This window comes from Vipera berus (assembly GCF_964194415.1).
Source record: "Vipera berus genome assembly, chromosome: Z".
Lineage (NCBI taxonomy): Eukaryota > Metazoa > Chordata > Lepidosauria > Squamata > Viperidae > Vipera > Vipera berus.
This window is the reverse complement of record NC_138205.1, coordinates 20,541,567-20,563,889: the sequence shown is the minus strand read 5'-3', so window position 1 is coordinate 20,563,889 and position 22,323 is coordinate 20,541,567. Positions and strand designations below refer to the sequence as shown.

At 42.3% G+C, this 22,323-nt stretch overlaps 1 protein-coding gene across 1 annotated transcript in view; it reads left to right on the top strand.

Moving 5' to 3' along the window:
• Positions 1-1,391: 1,391 nt before the first annotated feature.
• The window catches only part of LOC308677152 (cathepsin D-like), a gene marked incomplete at both ends in the record, with an annotated part of 41,669 nt that continues 20,737 nt past the window's right edge, over positions 1,392-22,323 (top strand). The window contains 4 exons of the mRNA XM_081343317.1: positions 1,392-1,450; positions 15,228-15,378; positions 20,455-20,578; positions 21,573-21,691. Of these exons, the coding sequence (XP_081199443.1) occupies positions 1,392-1,450; positions 15,228-15,378; positions 20,455-20,578; positions 21,573-21,691 (453 nt within the window). The remainder of the gene's footprint in view (positions 1,451-15,227; positions 15,379-20,454; positions 20,579-21,572; positions 21,692-22,323) is intronic.

Sequence of the window (22,323 nt, the reverse complement as noted above, 5' to 3'; positions counted from 1 at the left end):
GCTTTGTGATTTATTTATCTTTTTTTTTTGCTTCCAGTTTCTGGCAAAAATACCCATTAAGGAAAATGGGTACGCTTAATGACCATCGCAAAAAAGGTCGTAAAATCAGGCACATGGTGACCAGCTTAACAAAAAGCACAATTTATGACTATAATTCCTGACTCAATTAGAGTTGTAAGTCGAGGATTATCTATACAGAAGAGAATGGGGCATGAACTTAACTGGCCTTAAGTTCAAGAAAGACTTGCAAAATGAAAAAGTGAGTCCTTCTTGAGTCGTTTTTGGTTAGCTGTTTCACTCTGCCTATCATAATCAGCAACTGCAGCCATCTCAATGCTGGTCTCATAGGCAAGCAGTTCACAATTCGTTGTCTCCAAAAGCCTTTGAGTGTTTCCTCAAGCCCTTCCTTAGTGGCCATAAATATTTTAAAGTGAGATTGAGATAAAATAATAAACACACTGGGGATCGTTGCAGTAACTTCATTTTAATGAAGTGTAGTTTTTGTTCTCACCTGAACAAAAGGTTTGCAACATCTGGGACAACAGGAAAAAAGAGGGTGGATTAGTAAAGCCTCTTCAATTGCTACAATATAAAAAAATTACAAAGTTAAATTAAGGAGACATCAGAGCTAAGAGCTACAATTTTATCAAACTTGGATGGATTTTATGGTTTATCTGAATGGCTAGATTGTAGTCTGGTGAGTGAGAGAGAGAACTTTACTATGTCCAGTTGTACCTGTCTCTTTATTCCTACTGCAGTAGATTTCCTTGGTATTTTTATATTTTTTTCTTTTTCTTTTCTTCTTTATGTATCTTGTAGTTACCTAATTTTGTTTTTTGTTTTTTTTTAAATTAAAACAGTCTTCTCTGACTCGTAAAATATTTTCTGCTGAGAAATTAATCTCTCTATCTTGATGGCAAGAGAGATATTACCCCACCCACAGTGGCTCTACCTGTTTAAGGTCTTCAAGGAAAATCATTTTGTTTCTGAATCCTAAGGTTTTGCACACCACAAACATGGAACCCCCACAAGTGCTAGCCAAACATTAAGGCGATCCACTGACTGAGCTCACCCGACGAGCAATGAGATTCAGAGCTATCAAAGTACACAGATCATTAATCAGAGTGGCAAAGCAATTTTTGCTCAGGTGCTCTTAGCCAGTTGAAATATGAACCCCAATAATTACATAGAATAGAGGCGGTAAACCCCAGCAGTCCTAACCAGTCAGGATCTACAACCCACATTCCTGGGCCTTATGGGCGAGGCAATAACACTACTCCCCAGCCAGTGCAAATATACTTCTCCATCCCCAAGAAAAATAATCCGAGTACAGTCAGGACACACGGAAGGAATTCCTGTTGGAAACTGCAGAAGGACTGAACCGACGAAAGATGGGAGGCAGAATCTGGATCATACTTCTGCTGGCAATCGGGATTGAAGGGCAAATCCGGTGAGATAATGGAACTCTGGGTTGCAGAGGAGTACCTAGGAATTCTAGATCCTCATAGAAGATAGGAGAGCCTACTTTAGTTTCAGATACTCCAGGTAGGCTGGACCAGTACAGTAGTTCCCAACTTCCTAGCTACTGTGGCTGTGAATTCTGTGAGCAGTAGTCCTCATCTTCGTGGAGGTTATCAGTTTGAGGGAGATTTAGAAGCTTGTGGCTTGAGGGAGTGGGGATCCTTGATCGAGAAAGAAGAATATGATTGCAGAGAATTTGAACAATCAAGCTATAGGGGCACACAGCTAGCATTTCAAGAAAGAAGTGTGTGGAAGCCACCAACTGTGGACACAGAATATGGGATCTAGGATAACCAGAAGTAATTTGAAAAACAAAGTGGCCTAGTGATTAGAAAGGAGGTCTCTGAAGTTAATGTACTGATCTTCCCAATTAATTAATTAATTAACCTCAATTAATCAGAATAGAGCTGGAAGGGACCTTGGAGGTCTTCTAGTCCAGCCCCCTGCTCAAGCAGGAGTCCCTATATCATTTCAGACAAGTGGCTGTCCAGTCTCGTCTTTAAAACCTCGAGTGATGAAGCACCCACTACTCCTGAAGGCAAGCTGTTCCACTGGTTAATTGTCCTCACTGTTAGGAAGTTTCTCTTTAATTCCACGCTGCTTCTCTCCTTGATTAGTTTCCATCCGTTGTTCCTTGTCTTGTGTTCTGGTGGTAGTTCTACTTTTTCCTTTTCTTTGTGCTGGGATACAAAGGGGGATCCTGGCTGGAAATTCTGGAACTTGTAGTTTTGATAAATCTGGAGATCATCAAATTGTGGAAACTTAGATTAAAACAATAGTTGTCAGTCAAAAAGACTGATAATATTATGGTCAGGACTCTTCTCTCTCTTGAAGGGTGCTGATAGCTTAACGTGGGAATCTGTGGCTGTCCATATGTGGTTGGACTCTTAACTCCCAACAGCTTTAACCAGCATGTTGAGATATATCTTAGTGATATCTGGAGAAGCAGAAGTTCTGCCATGCCTCTTTTAATGGCTACATGACAGGCTGTATTTCCATTGCCTGTTGAACTTCTTGCTAGGCAGGCTTTTTAACAAACAAGAATGGACATTTCAGATGTGAGACAGGAAAAAAGGGACCGTCCATCATATGCAAGAAAATGTCCTGAAAGGAGGTAGGAGAAATAAAAAGGCAGAGACTCCAGATAAAAGGAAAAAGTATATTTTCAATAACCAGTAGTTGATGGTAAAAGCACACCCTGCCTTAATAAAGATTTAAGAATTTGGGATATCTCAAATACTCGGAAAGAAATGGAATTAAACAGTTCAGAAGAGAAAGAGTTGAGTATAGAATTGGGTTTTTTAAAAATATAAATACGTTCTTTACATTTCTGAAGTCTGTAAGAGGAACAAAAATTGTAAGAAACAGAATTCTTGGGTTCTTTAAAAGAACAGGAAAGGATTATATTGAATTTTAGGCTTCCAGTTGTTCAGAAAACAAATTGCTAGATTAGGGTGCTACTGTACCCCAACTGAAAGGATGAATTTGGGGTACATTTAGGCTTGCAGTTGTTCAGCAAACAAATTGCTAGATTAAGGTGCTAATATACCCCAACTTGAGAGTACCCTCTTAGTTGAAAATCCCTCCAGCATGTGTCCAGTTTCAAGATAAAACTATGGCCTTGAAATTACCCATCCATACTAAGCAGCTGGGTAGCCAAGCAGAACAATACACAGAAACATCTAGTTATTCTCTTCCAAATTCAACTGAGATGGATTATATTTTTTGCTTAAATTATTATACAGACCAATTTGCAAGTCCAAATTTACACAAATATATATTTGTCCTCTTTCAGTTTTCTCCACCTCTTTTGATGATAGGTAAGAGGTTTCATTAGGCTTAATGTAGATTTCTCCCACTTTTAATAGAGGTATGACATTGCAGAAGCCATAGGTAAAAATAGCCAAGAAGAACAGCGTATATTCTAGGGACCCATTCAGCAGTTCAAAATACTCACTGGGAGGGAACCCAAGTATTCCAAGGTCATTTGGTGATTTTTTCCCCCAGCATTATTGACTTTAATGGCATGACAACACCATCCTAGCTGAACTCAAAAAGCTAAGCAGGGTTGGACCTGCTCAATACTTGGATGGGACTTCTCCAGAACATCCTATGGTTGTAATTTAGATGAAGAAGTTGAAAAGAATGCTTTGGAAGCATGGCCGGCCTCTTCTGTATTACTGACAAGAACATTAAATTACTGCAGTGTTTCTCAATCTTGGCAGCTGTAAGTTGCGTGAACCATGGAGGCTGAGGAATTCTGGGAACTGAAGTCCATACAGTTTAAAATTGGCAAGGATGAGAAACACTGCAGTAGCGAGATTGCAAAATAAACAAGAGTTGATCTTGACTCAAAAGAGGTGTTGCAACTTTTAATAGCATGTAAATAAATGTGATCTTTACATTGTGTTGCTATTATAAGGTTGTTGAAAAGCCTCATTATCCCATTTAGGACAGGCATGGAGCCTCTTGGATATCAACAATAAAGTACTCTGCTGGAGATTGGGAATAAAAAGATAAATACTAGTAGGGTTTATTTTTAGTTTTTTTTTGGAATCTGGTGAAAATTGTGCACTTTTTAGACCAATTAGGAAAAAAAGCTCTGTGAGTAGTAACAATTAACAGAAATCCACTGTAGCATCAACTTGGGGGGGGGCAGAATGGTTAAATATATTTTGTTCTAAAATAGCCTAAATAAAAACAAAGAAACTGTCTAGAATGAAACAAATAGATAGGATACCCAAAGACAAGTTGACAGATAAAGTGTTTCTGGTGGATAGAAGCTAGAATATCAGGATTAGCCGGAGATCTCAGTGCAATTTGCAAATGTTATGCAGAATTTTGATGTTGTCGTGAGTGTGAAACCAATACATCCAGGAATAGCTCCCTTAAAATGAAAAAGAACCAAACCCAATCATTTCTCTATAAAATAATAATAATAATAATAAAAGAAACCTAGAAATTTCTGCCCCCCCTAAGGATATTTAAAAAGGGACGCGGTGGCTCAGTGGTTTAGGACGCTGAGTTTGTCGATCAGAAGGTCGGCAGTTTGGTGGGTCGAATCCCGAGTGCCGGGTAACAGAGTGAGCGCCTGTTACTCGTCCCAGCTTCTGCCAACCTAGCAGTTTGAAAGCACATAAAAATGCAAGTAGAAAAATAGGGACCACTATGGTGGGAAGGTAACAGCGTTCTGTGCGCCTTTGGCGTCTAGTCATGCCGGCCACATGAACACGGAGACGTCCTCGGACAAGCGCTGGCTCTTCAGCTTTGAAACGGAGATGAGCACCGGCCCCTAGAGTCGGAAACGACTAGCACACATGTGCGGGGGAACCTTTACCTTTTTTTAAGGACATTTAAGGAATACCAGGAACAGAGCTTGGTTTTTACGATGATTACCCCAAGGCTAAGGATGTGCTTGTCCTCATTTGCAAGATAGAAATGCCTGCCATAGCTGGTTCATACGTGGGACCTAATCAAAAACATTAGATCCAACCAGCAGTATTTGAAATCTACTCACCGTTATACTAAAACAGAAGTTGTAAATGATTTTCCCTCCTAATGGCCACTGAGTTAGAGGAGGAAAACAAAGATGCACAGCTATTAACCAGTTCATTGTGTAATTATATTAGTTACTTGTAAGGTAGGTGTTATTTGTTGGAAAAACTAAAGGACCAAGTTGAGCACAGATTCTCCTATGTAGTCACTAAGATTGATACCAACTCCATGGCACATAATCAAATCAATCAAGTCTCATGGTTAGGTGAGAGACAAGAGAAGAGGTTGCCAAGCATTCAACTTTTGATCCTATGTCTGTCTGTAAGGATGCTATGACAGTCAGAAGTGTGAGGACCAGGTGTAAGTCACTTTTTCCAGTGTCACTGTAACTTTGGATGGTCACTATGAAATTCAATGGTGAAAACAGTAAGGTTCTACATTTAGGCAGGAAAAGCCAAATGCACAGGTATAGTATAGGTCAGGGGTAGGCAACCTTGGCTCTTTTATGACTCATGGACTTCAGCTCCCAGAATTCCTGAGCCAGCTATGCTGAGGAGAAAGGGAGAGGTTTCCAAACTGAGCCATGCTGGCTCAGGAATTCTGGGAGTTGAAGTCCATGAGTCATAAAGAGCCAAGGTTGCCTACCCCTGGTATAGGTGGTACCTTGCTCAGTACTAGTAACTGTGAGAAGGATCTTGGAGTCCTAGTGGAGAATCACTTAAATATGAGCCAGCAGTGTGCTGCAGCTGCCAAAAAAGCCAACACAGTGCTACGCTGCATTAACAGAGGGATAGAATCAAGATCACATGAAGTGTTAATACCACTTTACAATGCCTTGGTAAGGCCAGTAGTGGGATTCAGCCACTTCGCACCAGTTCGGCAGAACCAGTAGCTAATTTTTTGTTGCCCAGGAACAGAATAGACTTCCAGAAGTGGCATCCACATAGAGAACCAGTTGTTCACATATTTGAATCCCAACACTGGGTAAGGCTACACTTGGAATACTGCATCCAGTTTTGGTCACCACGATGTAAAAAAGATGTTGAGACTCTAGAAAGAGTACAGAGAAGAGCAATGTTGTGTAGCGGGTTCTTTGGCGCAGGAATGAAGACAAGGTAAATGAGTACAGGAAAACTCATAGTTTATTTCTTGCAGAATCTGTACTGAGGAAATGGCTGCAACTAGCCGCAATATATAGTCTAGCCCCTAGGCGGCAGCCAATAGGTTTGAAGCAAACATTGCCGCCTAGGGATAGCCAATAGTAGCACTGGAGACTTGTAGTCTGGGTTGCTGGAGAGCCATTAGTTGCTCCAGCAACCCACGTGGTATTACTAATGAGCCCAGTACATAACACCCCTCCCCTCTTAGATTAGACAATATTAACACAAGTTAGTTTTAATGCAATTATCAAGACTCAATATCAAAACAACTTAAATAATAGTAATAGAAAAAAACCCATATACCGTAGGTTACAATGTTATTAAACAACGTCTGAATGAATAAGCTTCATTGACAGCACACTAGACAGTTACATCATAGCACCTGAATGAATATGCCTTCATTGACAGTACGCTAGACAGTTAACATCATAACGCAAGTTTCTGTAGTACAGTGGCAAGCTGCAATACAACAATATTATAGCTCTTTATTTTACAACGTAATCAGCAAGATATGAAGGAGGCTTGTGTGCTCTAGTGGAACATCTCGGAGTTCCAGTCACTTTGTGGTCTACCAGCTTACCCAGTGGGCTGGGTAGACCTGTGTCCCTTGGTGCTCCTGAGTCAAGGGGATTAGATGCTCTCTGGCTGGCCTCTCCAGGTTGGCCCACCCCAGAGTCAGACTGATCAGCAGAGTAGGCACAGCGGTTGCTGAAGTCCAGTTGGCTTGCTCCTTTAGGGGATCCAAGTTGCATTCCTGGACTCCCCACTTCTCCCTCTGGTTCCTCCTCAGTTATGAAGGAAAAGTCTTGAGAGTCCATGTGAGGGCTGGCTTGGCCGCAGGTTTGAGGACCTTGGGAGGGACTTATGATGCAGTCCTCACTTAGTGGCCATTCTGGAAACCGTTTTCTGAGTTGATCAATATGGCGTCTGACAACTCACCCTCCCTCCAGGGGCCCGGATGCTTTGGTAATTTGACCAGGAACCCACAGATTCCCATGACCATAGTTCCTGGCCCAAACCCAATCGCCCATTTGCAGCCCCCTAGGGGGTTTTGGTGAGAGGCTTCTGCTGCCACTCTATCTGGATGCAACCTGTCCAGTTTAGTGATCAAACGCCTCCCCCAACGTAGTTCTGCAGGACTTTTGCCTGTAGCAGTGCAGGGCATAGAATGCTGGCAGAGTAGAAAATCTGCCAATCTGTGATGCCAGTCACCTGTGACAATGCGCTTGAGTGATTCCTTCATTGTCCTCACCATGTGTTCAGCTTGACCATTAGAAAACAGATGAAAAGGCGCAGACGTTGCATGTCTGATGAGATTAGCTCTAAGGAAGGCCTGAAATTCAGCAGCAGTGAATTGGGCCCCATTGTCTGAAACTAAGACATCTGGCAGCCCATGTGTGGCAAAGAGTTTTCTCAGCACCTGGATGGTCCTAGCAGTAGTCATGTTAGGAACTGGAATTCCAGCCATTTTGAGTGGCTATCCACTACTATAAGGAAGAGCTGTCCCTGAAAAGGCTCAGTGTAGTCTATGTAAATCCTAAACCAGGGAGTGTGTGTTTCCTCCCACCTGTGAACTGGAGCCTGTGGCATTTCAGGCCTTGATTGCTGGCATGTATAACAATCATGGACTTGTGCCTCAATGTCCTTATCAAGGCCAGGCCACCAAAGGTAGCTTCTAGCTAAAGCTTTCATTCTGACAATGCCTGGATGGCCTTCATGTAATGACTGTAAAACCCTGTCTCTTAGGGAGGATGGAATTATGACTGTTTCCCCATAAAATGCACCCCTTGTGGGCAGATCACTCATGCCTTCTGACAAAATAGTTCTGAAATTCAGAACCTGGGCTTTTATCCAACCAGCCTGTGTATACCCATGACAATACTCTACTAAGTGTTCTATCTGTGGCAGTTTCAGCAGCAATGTCCCCCGCATGAAGGGGGAATTCAGGTAGGTCCAGTATGGACAGAATTCTAGCAGCTGGAGCTGGAGCTGGTTCCATTAGTGGCAGTGGTAGTCTGCTGAGGCCATCAGCATGGCCCATTTCTTTACCCGGTTTGTGAATCAATTTAAAAGTGTATGCAGATAGAAAAATAGACCATCTCAGCATTCTTGGTGACAGTATGTGGGGGGTTTGTTTGTCTGTTGTGAAAAGTCCCAACAGAGGTTTGTGGTCTGTAAAGACCATGAAGTCCCTGCCATATAAATAGTCATGGAATTTTTTTATTCCAGCAACAATGGCTAGGGCCTCTTTGTCAATCTGAGCATAGTTGTGCTCAGCAGAGGACAATGTCCTTCAGTAAATGCTATAGGAACCTGTGTTCCATTCCTTTCTATGTGACTTAAAACTACCCCCACCCCATAGGGAGATGCATCACATGCAAGACATACTGGTTAGACTCTTTGTAGTGAGTTACAGTGGAATTTTCTGACAAAAGTGCTTTTAAGTCCTGGAAACTTTTTTCATGTAATTTAGTCCATTTCCATGGAGCTTTCTTATCTAAAAGCCTGTGGAGGGGCTCTGCTAGTGTGGCCTTATGAGGTAGAAATGTGTGATAGAAGTTTAGAGGCCCAAGAATGCTTGTAGCTCTCCTTTGGATCTGGGACTAGGAGCCATTTTAACAGCCTTCACTTTAGAATCAGCAGGGTGAATGCCGTTAGCATCAATTCGGAAACCCAGGAATTCTGTTGAAGGAACCCCAATACTACACTTGCTCTTTTTTAATTTGAGGTCTGCTTCACGAAGCCTCTGCAAAACAGCTCTGAGCCTACTGGCTAGTACTTCTGGGGATTCCCCGGCAATAAGAACATCATCAAAATAAGGGCAGACGCCCTGAATACCCTTGAGTGTATGCTCCATGATTCCCTGGAAAATGCCAGGTGCAACACTGACTCCAAACTGTAAGTGTTTAACTTTGAAAGCCTCCCTGTGAGTCACGATCGTCTGAGCCGCTGCTGTGGCCTCATCAACCGGCAATTGTTGATAGGCCTGTGCTAAATCAAATTTAGCAAAGATAGTACCCCCTTGCAAGGAGGCTAAAATGTGGTTGACCACAGGTACCATGTAAGCGTGTTGCTTGAGGGCTTTATTTAGAGTGCATTTATAGTCAGCGCAAATGTGAATTTCCCCGTTGGCTTTAAGTGGAGTGACTATAGGAGTTTTCCACTCCCCACCATCAACAGGCTGTAAAACACCCTGTTCTACAAGCTTATCAATTTCTGAATCAATTTTATAAGGCAAAGGGGACCCTTCAAGGCTTAACCCTGATTGGAACTACATTGGGATCTACCTTAAATGAGATAGGTGGGCCTGTGTATGTTCCTAGGGCTGAATCAAAAACATCTGCATAGTCCTCACATACTGATGCAAGGTCTACAGTTTGTGTCCAGTTGATACCAGTAATCTGAATACCTAAGGCATCAAACCAATCAAGTCCAATGAGACTCGTTCTCTGGCCCCCTACTACTATGACATCCAGGTGCCCATAAAACCCCTTAAATTTTACCGTCAAAGTGGCTCATCCCTTAACTTTAAATTGAGCATTTTGAAAGTCAGTTAGGATTATGTCTGAGGGCCTTAGTTTGGCCCAATTGTTACTGCACCTACACATGAAGTTAAAAGTGTCTTGAGAAATAATTGAAACTGCAGAGCCAGAGTCCAATTCCATCTTACATGGAACTCCTTATAGCTCTACCAAGAGTCTGAGTTTAGGTTTGAGGGGGCGTCGGGCCCCGGTGTGGCACACGCTTCTTCGGCTTCTGAAAAACCCCACACTAACCAGACCTTGGGCCCTAGTACCTCTCCTAGTTGGTTCTTCCGACTGGTGTTTGGGTGGCCGGTCTCTCTGGCGGGCTCTGCAAACCACTGCAATGTGGCCTATCCTTCCGCAAGTGGCTGATCGGAATCTGCAATGGGCGTGAAAATGGTTGCCGCCGCACCCTTTACATCTAGGAAAGAGAACTGCCTTGTAAGTATTCTCTTGCTGCTGGCTGTTGCGCTGTTGCATGTTGGGTTGCTTTTGGAGTCTGTTGATTCCAGGCTCTTCTTCCTCGGAAGATTCTTTGGTGCATTTGGTGTCCTTGTTGTGGACTGTTTCTTCATGCTTTATCGTTTGGGCAGGCTGTACTGTTTGAACTGCGCTTCCAGCGGCTTCGTTGGCCATTACTTCATCTTGTGCTTCTGAAAACATTAAGTTCTGTCTGGCAAAGAGTCTCTGTTGAAGCGTTCGGTTCTGTAGGCCGCAGACGAGCCGGTCTCAAAGTCTCTCCTCTAAGTTTGAGAATTTGCATAGGCGAGCGGCCTGCCTCAGGCCCGCGATGAATTCTGAAGCTGATTCACCAGGTTGCTGCACTCTCTGGTCAAACTTGAACCTCCAAGCCGTTTCAGACATCTTGGGCTGGAAATGTTCAGTTAGCTTCTTTCTGAGGTCTGCATAGGAGACCGATTCTATCGGTGTCGGAGCAAAAAAGTTCTTGGCCAAATCAAAGGTTGCTGGGCCGCACAAGCAGAGTAGCATTGCGGCCTTCAGCCCTTCTTCCGCGATCTGATTTGCCCAGAGGTAGTTTTCTACCTGGGACACATATGATGGCCATTCCTCTGGGTGCTTCACATCGAATTCTCGAATTCTCTCCCGACCTTCAGCATTCTGTCTTTGCTGGTTCCTGCATTTTCTTCCGAATCCTGCTTCCCAGGCTCTGGGAATGAGTTCACTGAGCACGAGGTCGCTAGTGTAGCTTGCTAGCCGACCTTGGGGGGGGGAGAAATGCCTTTTTCCTCCGGCGTGCACTGCCTTCCCCTCGTAGACTTCAGCTCTTTTTCAGGGAAGCAGGATCCCACCTTCATCGCCAGTGTTGTGTAGCGGGTTCTTTGGCACAGGAATGAAGACAAGGTAAATGAGTACAGGAAAACTCATAGCTTATTTCTTGCAGAATCTGTACTGAGGAAATGGCTGCAACTAGCCGCAATATATAGTCTAGCCCCTACGTGGCAGCCAATAGGTTTGAAGCAACCATTGCCGCCTAGGGATAGTGGCATTGGAGACTTGTAGTCTGGGTTGCTGGAGAGCCGTTAGCTGCTCCAGCAACCCACGTGGTATTACTAATGAGCCCAGTACATAACAAGCAACAAAGATGATCAGGGGACTGGAGGCTAAAACACATAAGGAACAGTTGCTGGAATTGGGTATGTCTACTTTAATCAAGAGAAGGACGAGGGGGAACATGATAGCAGTGTTCTGATATCTCAGGGGCTGCCACATAGAAGAGGGAGCCAAGCTATTTTCCAAAGCACCTGAAGGCAGGACAAGAAACAACAGATGGAAACTAACCAAAGAGAGAAGCAACCTAGAACTAAGGAGAAATTTCCTGACAGAACAATTAACCAGTGGAACAACCTGCCTCCAGAAGCTGTGAATGCTCCAACACTGGAGGTTTTTAAGAAGAGACTGGACAGCCATTTGTCTCAAATGGTATACTATAGGGTTTCCTGCCTGAGCAGGGGGTTGGACTAGATGGCCTCCAAGGTGCCTTCCAACATTATTATTATTATTGTTGTTGTTGTTGTTGTTGTCATTATTATTGTCATTGTCATTGTTGTTGTTGTTATATTTGTAAGTTGAAGATTACCTTTATTGCTATATGCTTAAACAATGATTAACTGAGTACCCATTAGAGTGGATTTACCTATCGACAAGGAATGGGAAATCCACTTTGCTCCATGGGGAAAAAAACCTAAGTAGGATCAGAACAAGTTAATATTTAGATGGGGGAGTCACTAAAAAAAATAATCTCTAAATAAGGCAATACCATTTTTGAACTGTTGTCAAGAAAAGTTTGCAGACAGGTCCATGAAGATGTGCTCAATTCAAGAAAGACTTTTTAAGTTTAATTTTAAATTTTAGGGTTTACAATATTTGTCCTGTGAATTTCCCACCCCAAAAAGCCAGTCACTGTAAAACAACTTTTTATTGTTGTAGTATTCAGATCTTTGAAGTTGCAATCAGATCTGGTAGTTTCATGTAGTGCTGGAGGCCTTAAGATACCTATAACTGCATAAATAGTAGTTGTCTTATCCATGGTTTAGCCACTATGACAGAGTTCACACAACATACTAAACCAAAAAAGTCATCTTTTGGCTTAGTGCAGTGTGTGAAGCCAACCTACAGCTAACCCTGGAATGTGAGGAAGCTAAAGAAACGCACCTGCTCTTTCAGGGAACAGGAAAGTTATGCTGCTTGGATACAGCAACTAAACCAGAGGTCTTCCAACTTGGCCCTCTTATGACTTGTGGACTTCCAGAATTCCTCAGCCAGCGTGCCTGGCTGAGGAATTCTGGGAGTTGAAGTCCACAAGTCATAAAAGGGCCAAGTTGGAAGACCCCTGAACTGAACAATACAGGCAATCCTTGTTTAGTGATCTTTCAACAATGGCAATGAAGAAGTAACTTATGACATGGTTCTCCCACTTATGACCTTCACAGCATTCCCACGGTTGTGTGATCAAAATGTGGGCGTTTGACAACCTGGGTGTATTTAGGATGGTTTTAGCATCCTGGGCTCATGTGATCGCCATTTGCAAGTTTCCCAATTGGTTTCTGACAAGCAAAGTCAAAGGGGGGGGGGCGAAGCTCCACTCACATAACAACTGCAAGGCTCATTTAACAACTGCAGTGATTTGCTTAATAACTGTGGCAAGAAAAGACTGTAAAATCCCATGTGACTCTAGTTTAATAACAGATACTCTGGGGCCAATTGTTGTCGTACTTCAAGGACTTGTACTTGGAACTGGAATACTTTCAGTGCTCTACCTCTTTTTTTGGGGGGGAGCATTCTCTTTTGGAAAACAAGCACCATGAACTTGCCTGAGCTGGACGGCATTAAAGATGGGATGTATCTGACTCACTGATTCAAGATTCCCCCTCCTGCTTTAAAATACGAGGGCAATTCGGAAATAAACCTCCGTTTGGTTGTCAATGACAGACACTCACAGATACAGAACCTTTATTATACCCATTAGAAAACTACAACATTACATTACTTTTTGACATAATTGCCATTCAAATTGAGGCACTTGTCATAACATCTTACAAGGTTTGAAATTCCTTAATAGTAGTCGCTCAGTGCCAAATCTGGGCTATGGGGGTGTGTGATCAAAAACATCCCAACGGAACTGCTTCAAACGTTCTTGGGTGCGTCTAGCGGTGTGCGGGCGAGCATTATTGTGAACCAACACCACACCGGAAGTCAGCATGCCCCGACGCTTGTTATGGATGGCTCGTCTGAGTTTTCAGAACGTTTCACAGTAGGCATCTGAACTGATAGTCGAACCAGGCTCCATGAACTTCACTAGCAGTACTCCTTTGCCATCTTCACATTTGGTGGGATTTTCTATGGCACCACTTCCGGTGTGGTGTTGGTTCAAAATAATGCTCACCCAACACCGCTAGATTCACCCAAGAACTTTTGAAGCAGTTCCGTTGGGATGTTTTTTTTATCAACCCTTCCCACCCACCCCCCATAGCCCAGATTTGGTGCCAAGCGACTACTATTAAGGAGTTTCAAACCTTGTAAGATGTTATGATGAGTGCATTTTGAATGGTGATTATGTCGCAAAGTAATGTAATGTTGTAGTTTTCTAATGTGTACAATAAAAGTTCTGTATCTGCGAGTGTCTGTCATTGATAACCAAATGGAGGTTTATTTCCGAATTGCCCTCGTAAGAAGAATCAATTATTTATGAGATCTGCAATTCCTGAGTGTTGTAGACATACGGGGAGGCAGCATTCTAGATCTGCCAACCAGTTCTTGGTAACACATATGAGCAGAGCGGAGGGTACCAGTTTAACACACTTTCCTGTGTGCTGAAGAGATAAGTACTATCCATTTGATAACACAACCCCGTTGTTCCAGAATAGCCCCATTTGCACCCACTAGTTCTGTCTCACTTTCCTCCCTAAAATTCAAATATGTCTGATACAAAATAAGAGATTGGCTAGTGTTTGGTTCCTCCCATGAAGTTATGGAGAAGACACCACAGTGTCATTCCTCAAAGGTGCCATCCCCAGTTTCAACCTGGTGCTAGCGCATACCAGTCTATGACTAACTCAGCACTGATTAGGGGTGCTAGGTAACTGCAATTGGTTCACCTGCCAGGCCTTGTTGCTGCCTACAGGTGGGTGATGCCCAAGTATCAGTGTTAATTAAACAAATCTCTCACTACATGTGTAAGGATTTATTTCACAACCTTAATGGGTAATATTCTCTTATGTGGGTAGGTGAGAGAGGATTGAGGAATGTTGGATGAAAAATGCCAAGCTAATCATACAGAGTTCTGAGCACAGTAATGCCAAATGGACAAGAAATCTATAACTGAAATTCAGTGATTTAAAATCCCAATCCAAGAAAACAATAAACTCTGCAGACTGATTTGTATTCTTGTATCTTTAACATCTGGCAGAACAGCGTACACTACAACAAAGCATATCTTGCTTGAATTTACTTCATCCCAAACCAGAACGTTGTTTCATTTTTCATAGCTGTAAGAATGTAAATCTGACTAATTATGGGTTTTTCAATAAATCCCACCCTGTAGGACCATTTGACTGAATAAAATAATTTCAGTTTGTAGATTGTATGCCCTCGACCAGGTCTGTACACTTTTCATCATCCAGAGGACTGAATTTGGGGGGGGGGAGAGAGAGAGACTGCAAATAATCTAATTTTAAGTGAGGAAGGGGTAAAGGGGGTGCCTTAAATCCCACCTCCATGTGGAAAATACATAGAATGAAGGCTACTGCTAAGTTTGTAAGCCGCCCTGAGTCTTCGGAGAAGGGCGGGATATAAATGGAATTAAAATAAAAAATAAATAAATAACTTTGGGTGTGCCTAATCTTGAGGGCTCTGGGAAGTCATCTGAACCTACTAGGATCTGTATTTTTGATTTCTGTCCTAGATTTCTGGCCCACTGACTCATTATAACGGTGGTGACTGATGGCAAGGATATTACACCCTCCATTACTTTTAACTCCCCTCCTATCTGCTTTCTTTTCCCTGGCAGGATCCCTCTGCAGAAATTCCCATCTGTCCGAAACCGGTTTGGCCAGTCAGGGCTTCCCATTGCCGAAGTATTAAGGCGAGGTGGATTAAGGTCTGGAAAGCCGCCAGCTACTGCTTCTGTCACCCGCCAGCGTCTCCACAACTACATGGATGTATGTTTTCTTAACAGAGGGCATAAGCTTATGGTTAAAGTTCAGAGTGTTGCAGTGGTAAATGAAGGGCCTCTGTACCCAAGTATGATGATGCCAAAATGCCGAAACCTGGGGGTCAAATCATTGAATAAGTTTGAGGAGATTCAAGCCCATTCTCAACTATGGAAAGTTAATCTCTTTCAGCCCAACCTGAAAGAGGCTATTGTTGTGGGATATATTTAAGAAAGACCCTATGGAAAGTACCATGAGCTTCTGGAGGAAAAGCAAAGTTACAAATCCACCAAATAAATAGATGGGTCTATGAGCGATGGAAACTTAGCTGCTGGATAGAGTCTTAAGGACTGTGCCTTTGTTCAAGCCATAGAGATAACCACAAAGTGATTTGTTTGATTTTGGTTAGGTGTGTTGTGTGAATTCAGTCGCTGTTGTTTAGTGAATCGCAGTTCATGGCTTAGTTTGTTCTTGCCCCTTATAATAATTCAGTAGACGACACTTCAACAAATAGTAATGTTGTGTGATGTACTGTATAAACCAGCTCGTTGACCAAATGTGTTGCTGGGTTAAACAAAAGCATCTTACAGGTAGAGCCAGTCATAAGTCATTGCACCCACGCGACCAGACCCATTTTTTTGACATCATCTGTGGTGGTCTTCAAGCAAATCACCACAGCTAAGTGAAGTGAAGTGAGCCCTGGCAAAAAAAATGTGGCAAAAATGGTCATGTGACCATGGGGTGCTGCAGTTGGTTGCAAAGGTGAGTCATTTGCTAAGCACTCAAAATCCAGGACCACGATAGGGAGGAGATATTTTACAATGGCTGGAAGTGCTTTACTGCCCATTAGGTATCCATTCTGAACCCTCATTCTTAACCACTACATAGATAGATCTGCTAATGGTGTACCTAGTCGTGTTGTAATTTAGACTATCCTCCTTGCTCCTGGTCACCCTTTGTCTTTTTTCTTCCATGCCTCATGAAAGGCTCCTCATGAGAACTAGGTCTTTGCGTAATGTGTCCAAAATATAACTTGAGCCCCAATCATTTGTGCCTTGGGTGAAAAATTTGGATTCCTTGTTTTCTTCCTGTTTATGGTATTCTCAGATACCTTCTCCAATACCAAAGTTCCAAAGAATTAATAATATTTACATCCCACATCTTGCAAGTCCAACTTTAATTTCCATTCCATGTCACAGAGAAAATCCTTGCCAGCACCGTTCTGATTAGGCAACCTTGGCTCTTTTATGACCCGTGGACTTCAATTCCCAGAATTCCTGAGCCAGCTCAGGAATTCTGGGAATTGAAGTCCACGAGTCATAAAAGAGCCAAGGTTGGCTACCCCTGCATACAGAATGAATATTTTTTCCAAGCCTTCATTGAGACCCTAACAAATGCTAGTCTGTGAAATATTTCTTGGCGGTTACTTTTCTATTGCTAGCTCCATGGTGAAAAGCAGAAACCATTCACCATATCAATAGCAACATTGCCATTCGTACAACTGGCATTCATTAGCTTGACTGTTTTATATTTAGTTTAGTCCCATTTTTTCACTGCATTCCTTGACTTCTAGTATTAGACCTTTTAGATCCTTTCCTCTTTTATCCAAGTGTACCCTTGTTAACACAGCACAGTTATTAATGTTTCTTCCTCTCATTTTAAATACAGGTAGTCCACGACTTACAACAGTTCATTAGCTTGAAATTATAATAGCACTGAAAAACGTGACGTATGACCATTTTGCATACTTATGATTGTTCCAGCATCCCCAGGGTCACATGATCAAAATTCAGATGCTTAGCAACTGAGTCATATTTATGACGGTTGCTGTGTCCCACATGATCATCTTTTGTGACCTTCTGACAAGCAAAGTCAACGGGGAACCCAGAGTCACTTAACAACCGTGTTACCAACTGCAGTGATTCACTTAACAGCTGTGGCAAGAAAGTTTGCTAAACGGGGCAAAGCTCACGTAATAAATGTTTCACTTAGCAACAGAAATGTTGGGCTCAATATTGGTCATACGTCAAGGACTACCTGTAGGCACTCATGTTCTTCCAAGCCAGCTTCGCTCAATATATACTGCTCAAAAAAAAATAAAGGGAACACAAGATAAGACATCCTACTATTAAATACAGTACATTGTGTTGTTTAAGTGTTCCCTTTATTTTTTTGAGCAGTATATAATTACCGTAGGTCCAGTTCCTTTTGCTGTCTTCTCTGCAGACTGTGGCTTCCAGTCCTATATATAAATTTTGCTGGAGGGCAGTAAGTTGTTCTTGGATTTCTGGTTTTCTCAGGAAATACACAGCTGGACATGGTTGACCTAATCAAAAGGTCTTTTTATAATCAATTAAGCACATACTGATTTTTTTTTGTTTTAATCCTTTGCCTTTCTCAGTTTTCTAGTGAGCATCACCAATAATCTTTCTTGGTCCTTGGATTTTTGTAAAGCTAGACTAATGTCCATGCAGGGCTCAAATCTGAATGATCTGGATGATCCTAAATATTATTTTGCTAACATGTGTAATCAAGGATACTGTACAATACTTTGCATGCCCTGTTAAGTCTCCTTTCTTTGTTATTGGTAATAGATGAATCTTTTCCAGTCTCTTTGCCATTGTGTCTTTCTCCAGATCGGCTGGCATCATTTGGTTAGAACCTTTACAGATTCTTCTCCTGTAGCTTGCCGCTTTTGTGTGGAGATTCTATCAACTCTTTTAGCCTTCCCACTTGATAATATTCAAAGTGTTCATTTAACTTCATACTTTAGACCTAGAGAGTCTTGGAAATATCTTGAAGAATTTCTTCGTTGCCGAGGTCCCTAAATTCGTCCCTTATTTGTTTGATCTTCTTTGAATCAATTGTTATATGTACATTGACATTCTTTACCATGTTAATTTAAACCTCCTTTGGAGTTTGGAAATATTTTGAAAGACTTTCCTTGGGTTTCTGTGTCAGTTTCTGTCTTCAGTGTCTTTGCAGATATAATGACAAATACTGTTTCTGGTCTCTTTAACAGTTCTCTGAAAATCTTGGTTAAGTTTCTTCCTCAGATATTTGTCTTTCTTTGCTTTGCTTCTCTTTGCTTCTTTAGGTAAATTGCACTCTTTGTTCTGAAATCTAGCTTGTTTTCTGCTGTTCCTTCATCTTTGGCCATCTCTTGTTCCATAATCCTTAACAACCTCTTTAAGTTTATTCCACTAGTTTCTCTAGCTACTTGATCAATGAGGTTCAGGATTTCAAATGTTCTCCTTAAAGGTAAGGGACGCAGTGGCTCAGTGGGTTAGGATGCTGAGCTTGTCGATCAGAAGGTTGGCAGTTTGGCAGGTCGAATCCCAAGTGCCACGTAGCAGAGTGAGCGCCTGTTACTTGTCCCAGCTTCTGCCCACCTAGCAGTTCGAAAGCACGTAAAAATGCAAGTAGAAAAATAGGGACCACCACGGTGGGAAGGTAACAGCGTTCCGTGCGCCTTTGGTGTCTAGTCATGCCGGCCACATGACCACGGAGATGTCCTAGGACAAGCGCTGGCTCTTTGGCTTTGTAACGGAGATGAGCACCGGCCCCTAGAGTCGGAAACGACTAGCACGTATGTGTGGGGGAACCTTTACCTTTACCTTTTAATATGTTATTTATATGCAATTAATTTCATATCACTGTATTAAGCTTTTCCGTCTTCATGATTCTCGCATGCCGTGTTCCCACTGTCAGTTCTTCTTTGCAGCTTCAGATTTTCTTTTCCTGCATGACAACATCAGCAACTAAACATCTGGAAGGCCACTTCTAATCTAACCCCATTGTAAACATAATTACTGCTCAGAAACATCCTCACTAGTATGTCAGGTACAATTTGACCCGGGGTGTTCATCATCCAGGCATTATGTCATCAGTCACTTTATCTTATTTATCCATGTGTTTTTTTCCTATTAAAATGCAGAAGTGGCTGACCATTGCCTTCTCCAACACAGCTTAAAATGATACCTTTCCTGTTGTGGTTAAGGTGATCAGTCATCTCCAGCATCTTCCTGTATCATTGTTGCTGAATTTAGGTGTCTGCTCTCTTTAACTGCTGGGCAGTCAGAGTGACCTTAATGGAAAAATACACTTGGCATACATTCCCTCCAAGGAAAACTGCTTCCCCTGCTATAATGAGGCTAGATTCAAGGATGTCTACTGTTAGAAGGAGGGTAAAGCCTTGGTTCCAGATAACCTACATAAGCTTAATATTCCGCCCTCTCAATCAAGCAAACTCAGATAAAAACCTTTAATTCCCATTTTGGATGCCACCTGACAAACAAAAGACCAATATCTGAAAATCTGTCAATTAAATGTTGCAGTACGGGAGAATCGTCTCTGCTCTGTCCTCTTCAAGAATTCCGTATTTATTTCTTCTTCTCCTCCTCCTCCTCATGCTGATGGATTTTTTTTCAGTTGACCTTGTCGTGTAATTACTGAGTGTGCTTGTTCCTCATTTGCTGTTCTTCTCCTTTTCCTTTTCTTTAAGATTAATGTTTCTGAATTATTTGAATTCTTTTGCAAATGTCAGTTTTTCTGTGTCTGGTGAGATCTCTCTTTTGCCTTTGGCAAGTGTCATGTTGGACACAAAAAGATTGGCACTCCGAATGAGTTGGTTATCGGTGTATTTATTTAATTTCCAATTACATTTTTATTTGTTTTCCCCCCCACCCCTTTAGACCAGTGTTTCTCACCCTTGACAATTTTAAGATGTGTGGACTTCAACTCCCAGAATGCCTCAACTAGCACATATGGACTTCATCCAGTTAAAAGTCCACACATCTGAAGGTTGCCGAGATTGAGTGATGCTACATTAGACAATCAAGGTAGCCTCCATGGCAATGGTGGGGGAGGGAACAACCCTGTGAGATAGGTTGGGCTCGGAGAGAATGTCAACTCCAAAGTCACCAAACAAGGATCTGAACTTGGATCCCCCAATCGCGTTTCGACACCATATGGATCATCTCTATTTAAAAAAATGATAAACAAATAGATAAAGATGTTGATTCAAGTCATTACAAAAGGCTGACCTTTTCTTCTTCTTCTTCTTCTTTTCTTGCTATACCCCAGGCACAATACTACGGGCAAATCTGTCTTGGAACTCCTAAACAATGCTTCAACGTTGTCTTTGATACTGGCTCATCCAACCTGTGGGTGCCTTCTTCCAAATGTTGCCTGTTACATTTGGCATGCTGTAAGACATCAAACCCTCAACTGATTCTCGAGAATAGAGTGGAGATGCACGGGGAGGGGTTGGTCAAGAGAAATGTGCACGCTAATGCCTCCAAAATGTTAGGCAGGCTTCTCTTAACATCACAAGCCGACATGACAGTAGGATGAACCAGTAGAGAACATTAGAGATATATAACCATTGTTACAGTAATCCATTCCTCTCTCGGAGAAGCAGAAGGGTTACTTGGTCAGACAAATTCTCCCCAGTTGCCAACTTAGTGGTAAGAGAGCAGTTTCATCATGGGAAACTTTGGCTTGGCTCACATGCAACATTGAACCAAAGAAGCCAAAGTAATGCATGAACCCAACACCAGACACAAGATTTGGAGTGGAACGCGTTTCTCTCCTGCAAAGATAGGTCAGCTTAAAATCAGAGCAGAACCGTCCATGATTTGATTTGATCATGGATGGGCCTGACCTTGTGTCCAAACTGAGACCCAAGGAAGAAAACTAGCATCACTGTGTGGGCTTCATTTCTCCCATCAGGTTTCTCCCTGGTTAGGTATGAATGGCCTGGTTGTGGCCCATAACGATTACAACCTTCATGAAGATCCCTATGAAAAAAATGTAATTGTACTGAATGTATCATTTTGGGAGCCCTCCGGTTGGTAGGAGTTAGCATACTATCCTCACTATGTAACTGCTTGCCCAGTTCAGTACTCCAGGTAGCTGCGGTACGGTCACAAATTTTTCCCCCCCAAAAAATAACCCAATTAGGGGAAAGTTCTGTGCAAATAAAATCTTTTGCATCCAAGTTGACTGGGTTATTTTTGGGGGGGAAAATGTGACCATACCACAACTACCTGTAGTACTCTTAACGTTTTGCCAGTATATTATACATTGTACGTTGGGAAACATCAATGGCATGAGCCATAAAATAGGCTTAACAGGGAGGGAAAGGAAGCCTTGGCCCAATCTGTTCTCTGTACACAATTAACTGTTTTTTTTTCCATCAGGGGTACACAAACATTACTATTCCCTGTTTTCCTCCACCTACAAGGCCAATAAAAACAAATTTGAAATTCATTATGGAAGCGGTAGTCTTAAGGGATTCGTAAGCCAGGATGTTCTCAGGGTGAGTACAGAATCTGGTTCTCAGAAAGAAGTTGGTTTAATGTTGGAGGGGAGGGGTTGAGAAGAAAATACAAGGGCATTTTTGTTCTTTTCCTCAGGATAAAATTCAGTTTTCTTCTGAAGGAGATTTCTATACCATTTCTCTTATGTTCTCTTTCCCGCACCCCTACTCTCACATCTGTAATATGCTATTTAAGATAGAAAGAAGTGGTTTCTCTTCAATTCTTAGACAACCTTTAACTTTTACTGAAGGCGTATGAAGCTTGTGATCAGGACAAAGAAGCAGCTTTGAAATATTTGCAGGGGTTTTTTTCATTACGCTAAATAAAAATCATCTGGCTACAGATTCACGCATCCTTAAGATATCAGCTATTGCGAGACACTGGTGTTTGGCCAAAATGTGGACTCCAGCATCATTTTGGGGGACCATAAGAAGGTGTGGTCAAAAAATCAAGATGGCAGCCACAATAGCAGCACCTGTTTTTCAATCTCACATCATCACTGCCATCTTGACCTTTTGACTACCCCCTTTGGATATCCTAAGGGACGTGGTGGCTCAGTGGGTTAGGACGCTGAGCTTGTCGATCAGATGGTCGGCAGTTTGGCGGGTCGAATCCCGAGTGCCGCGTAACA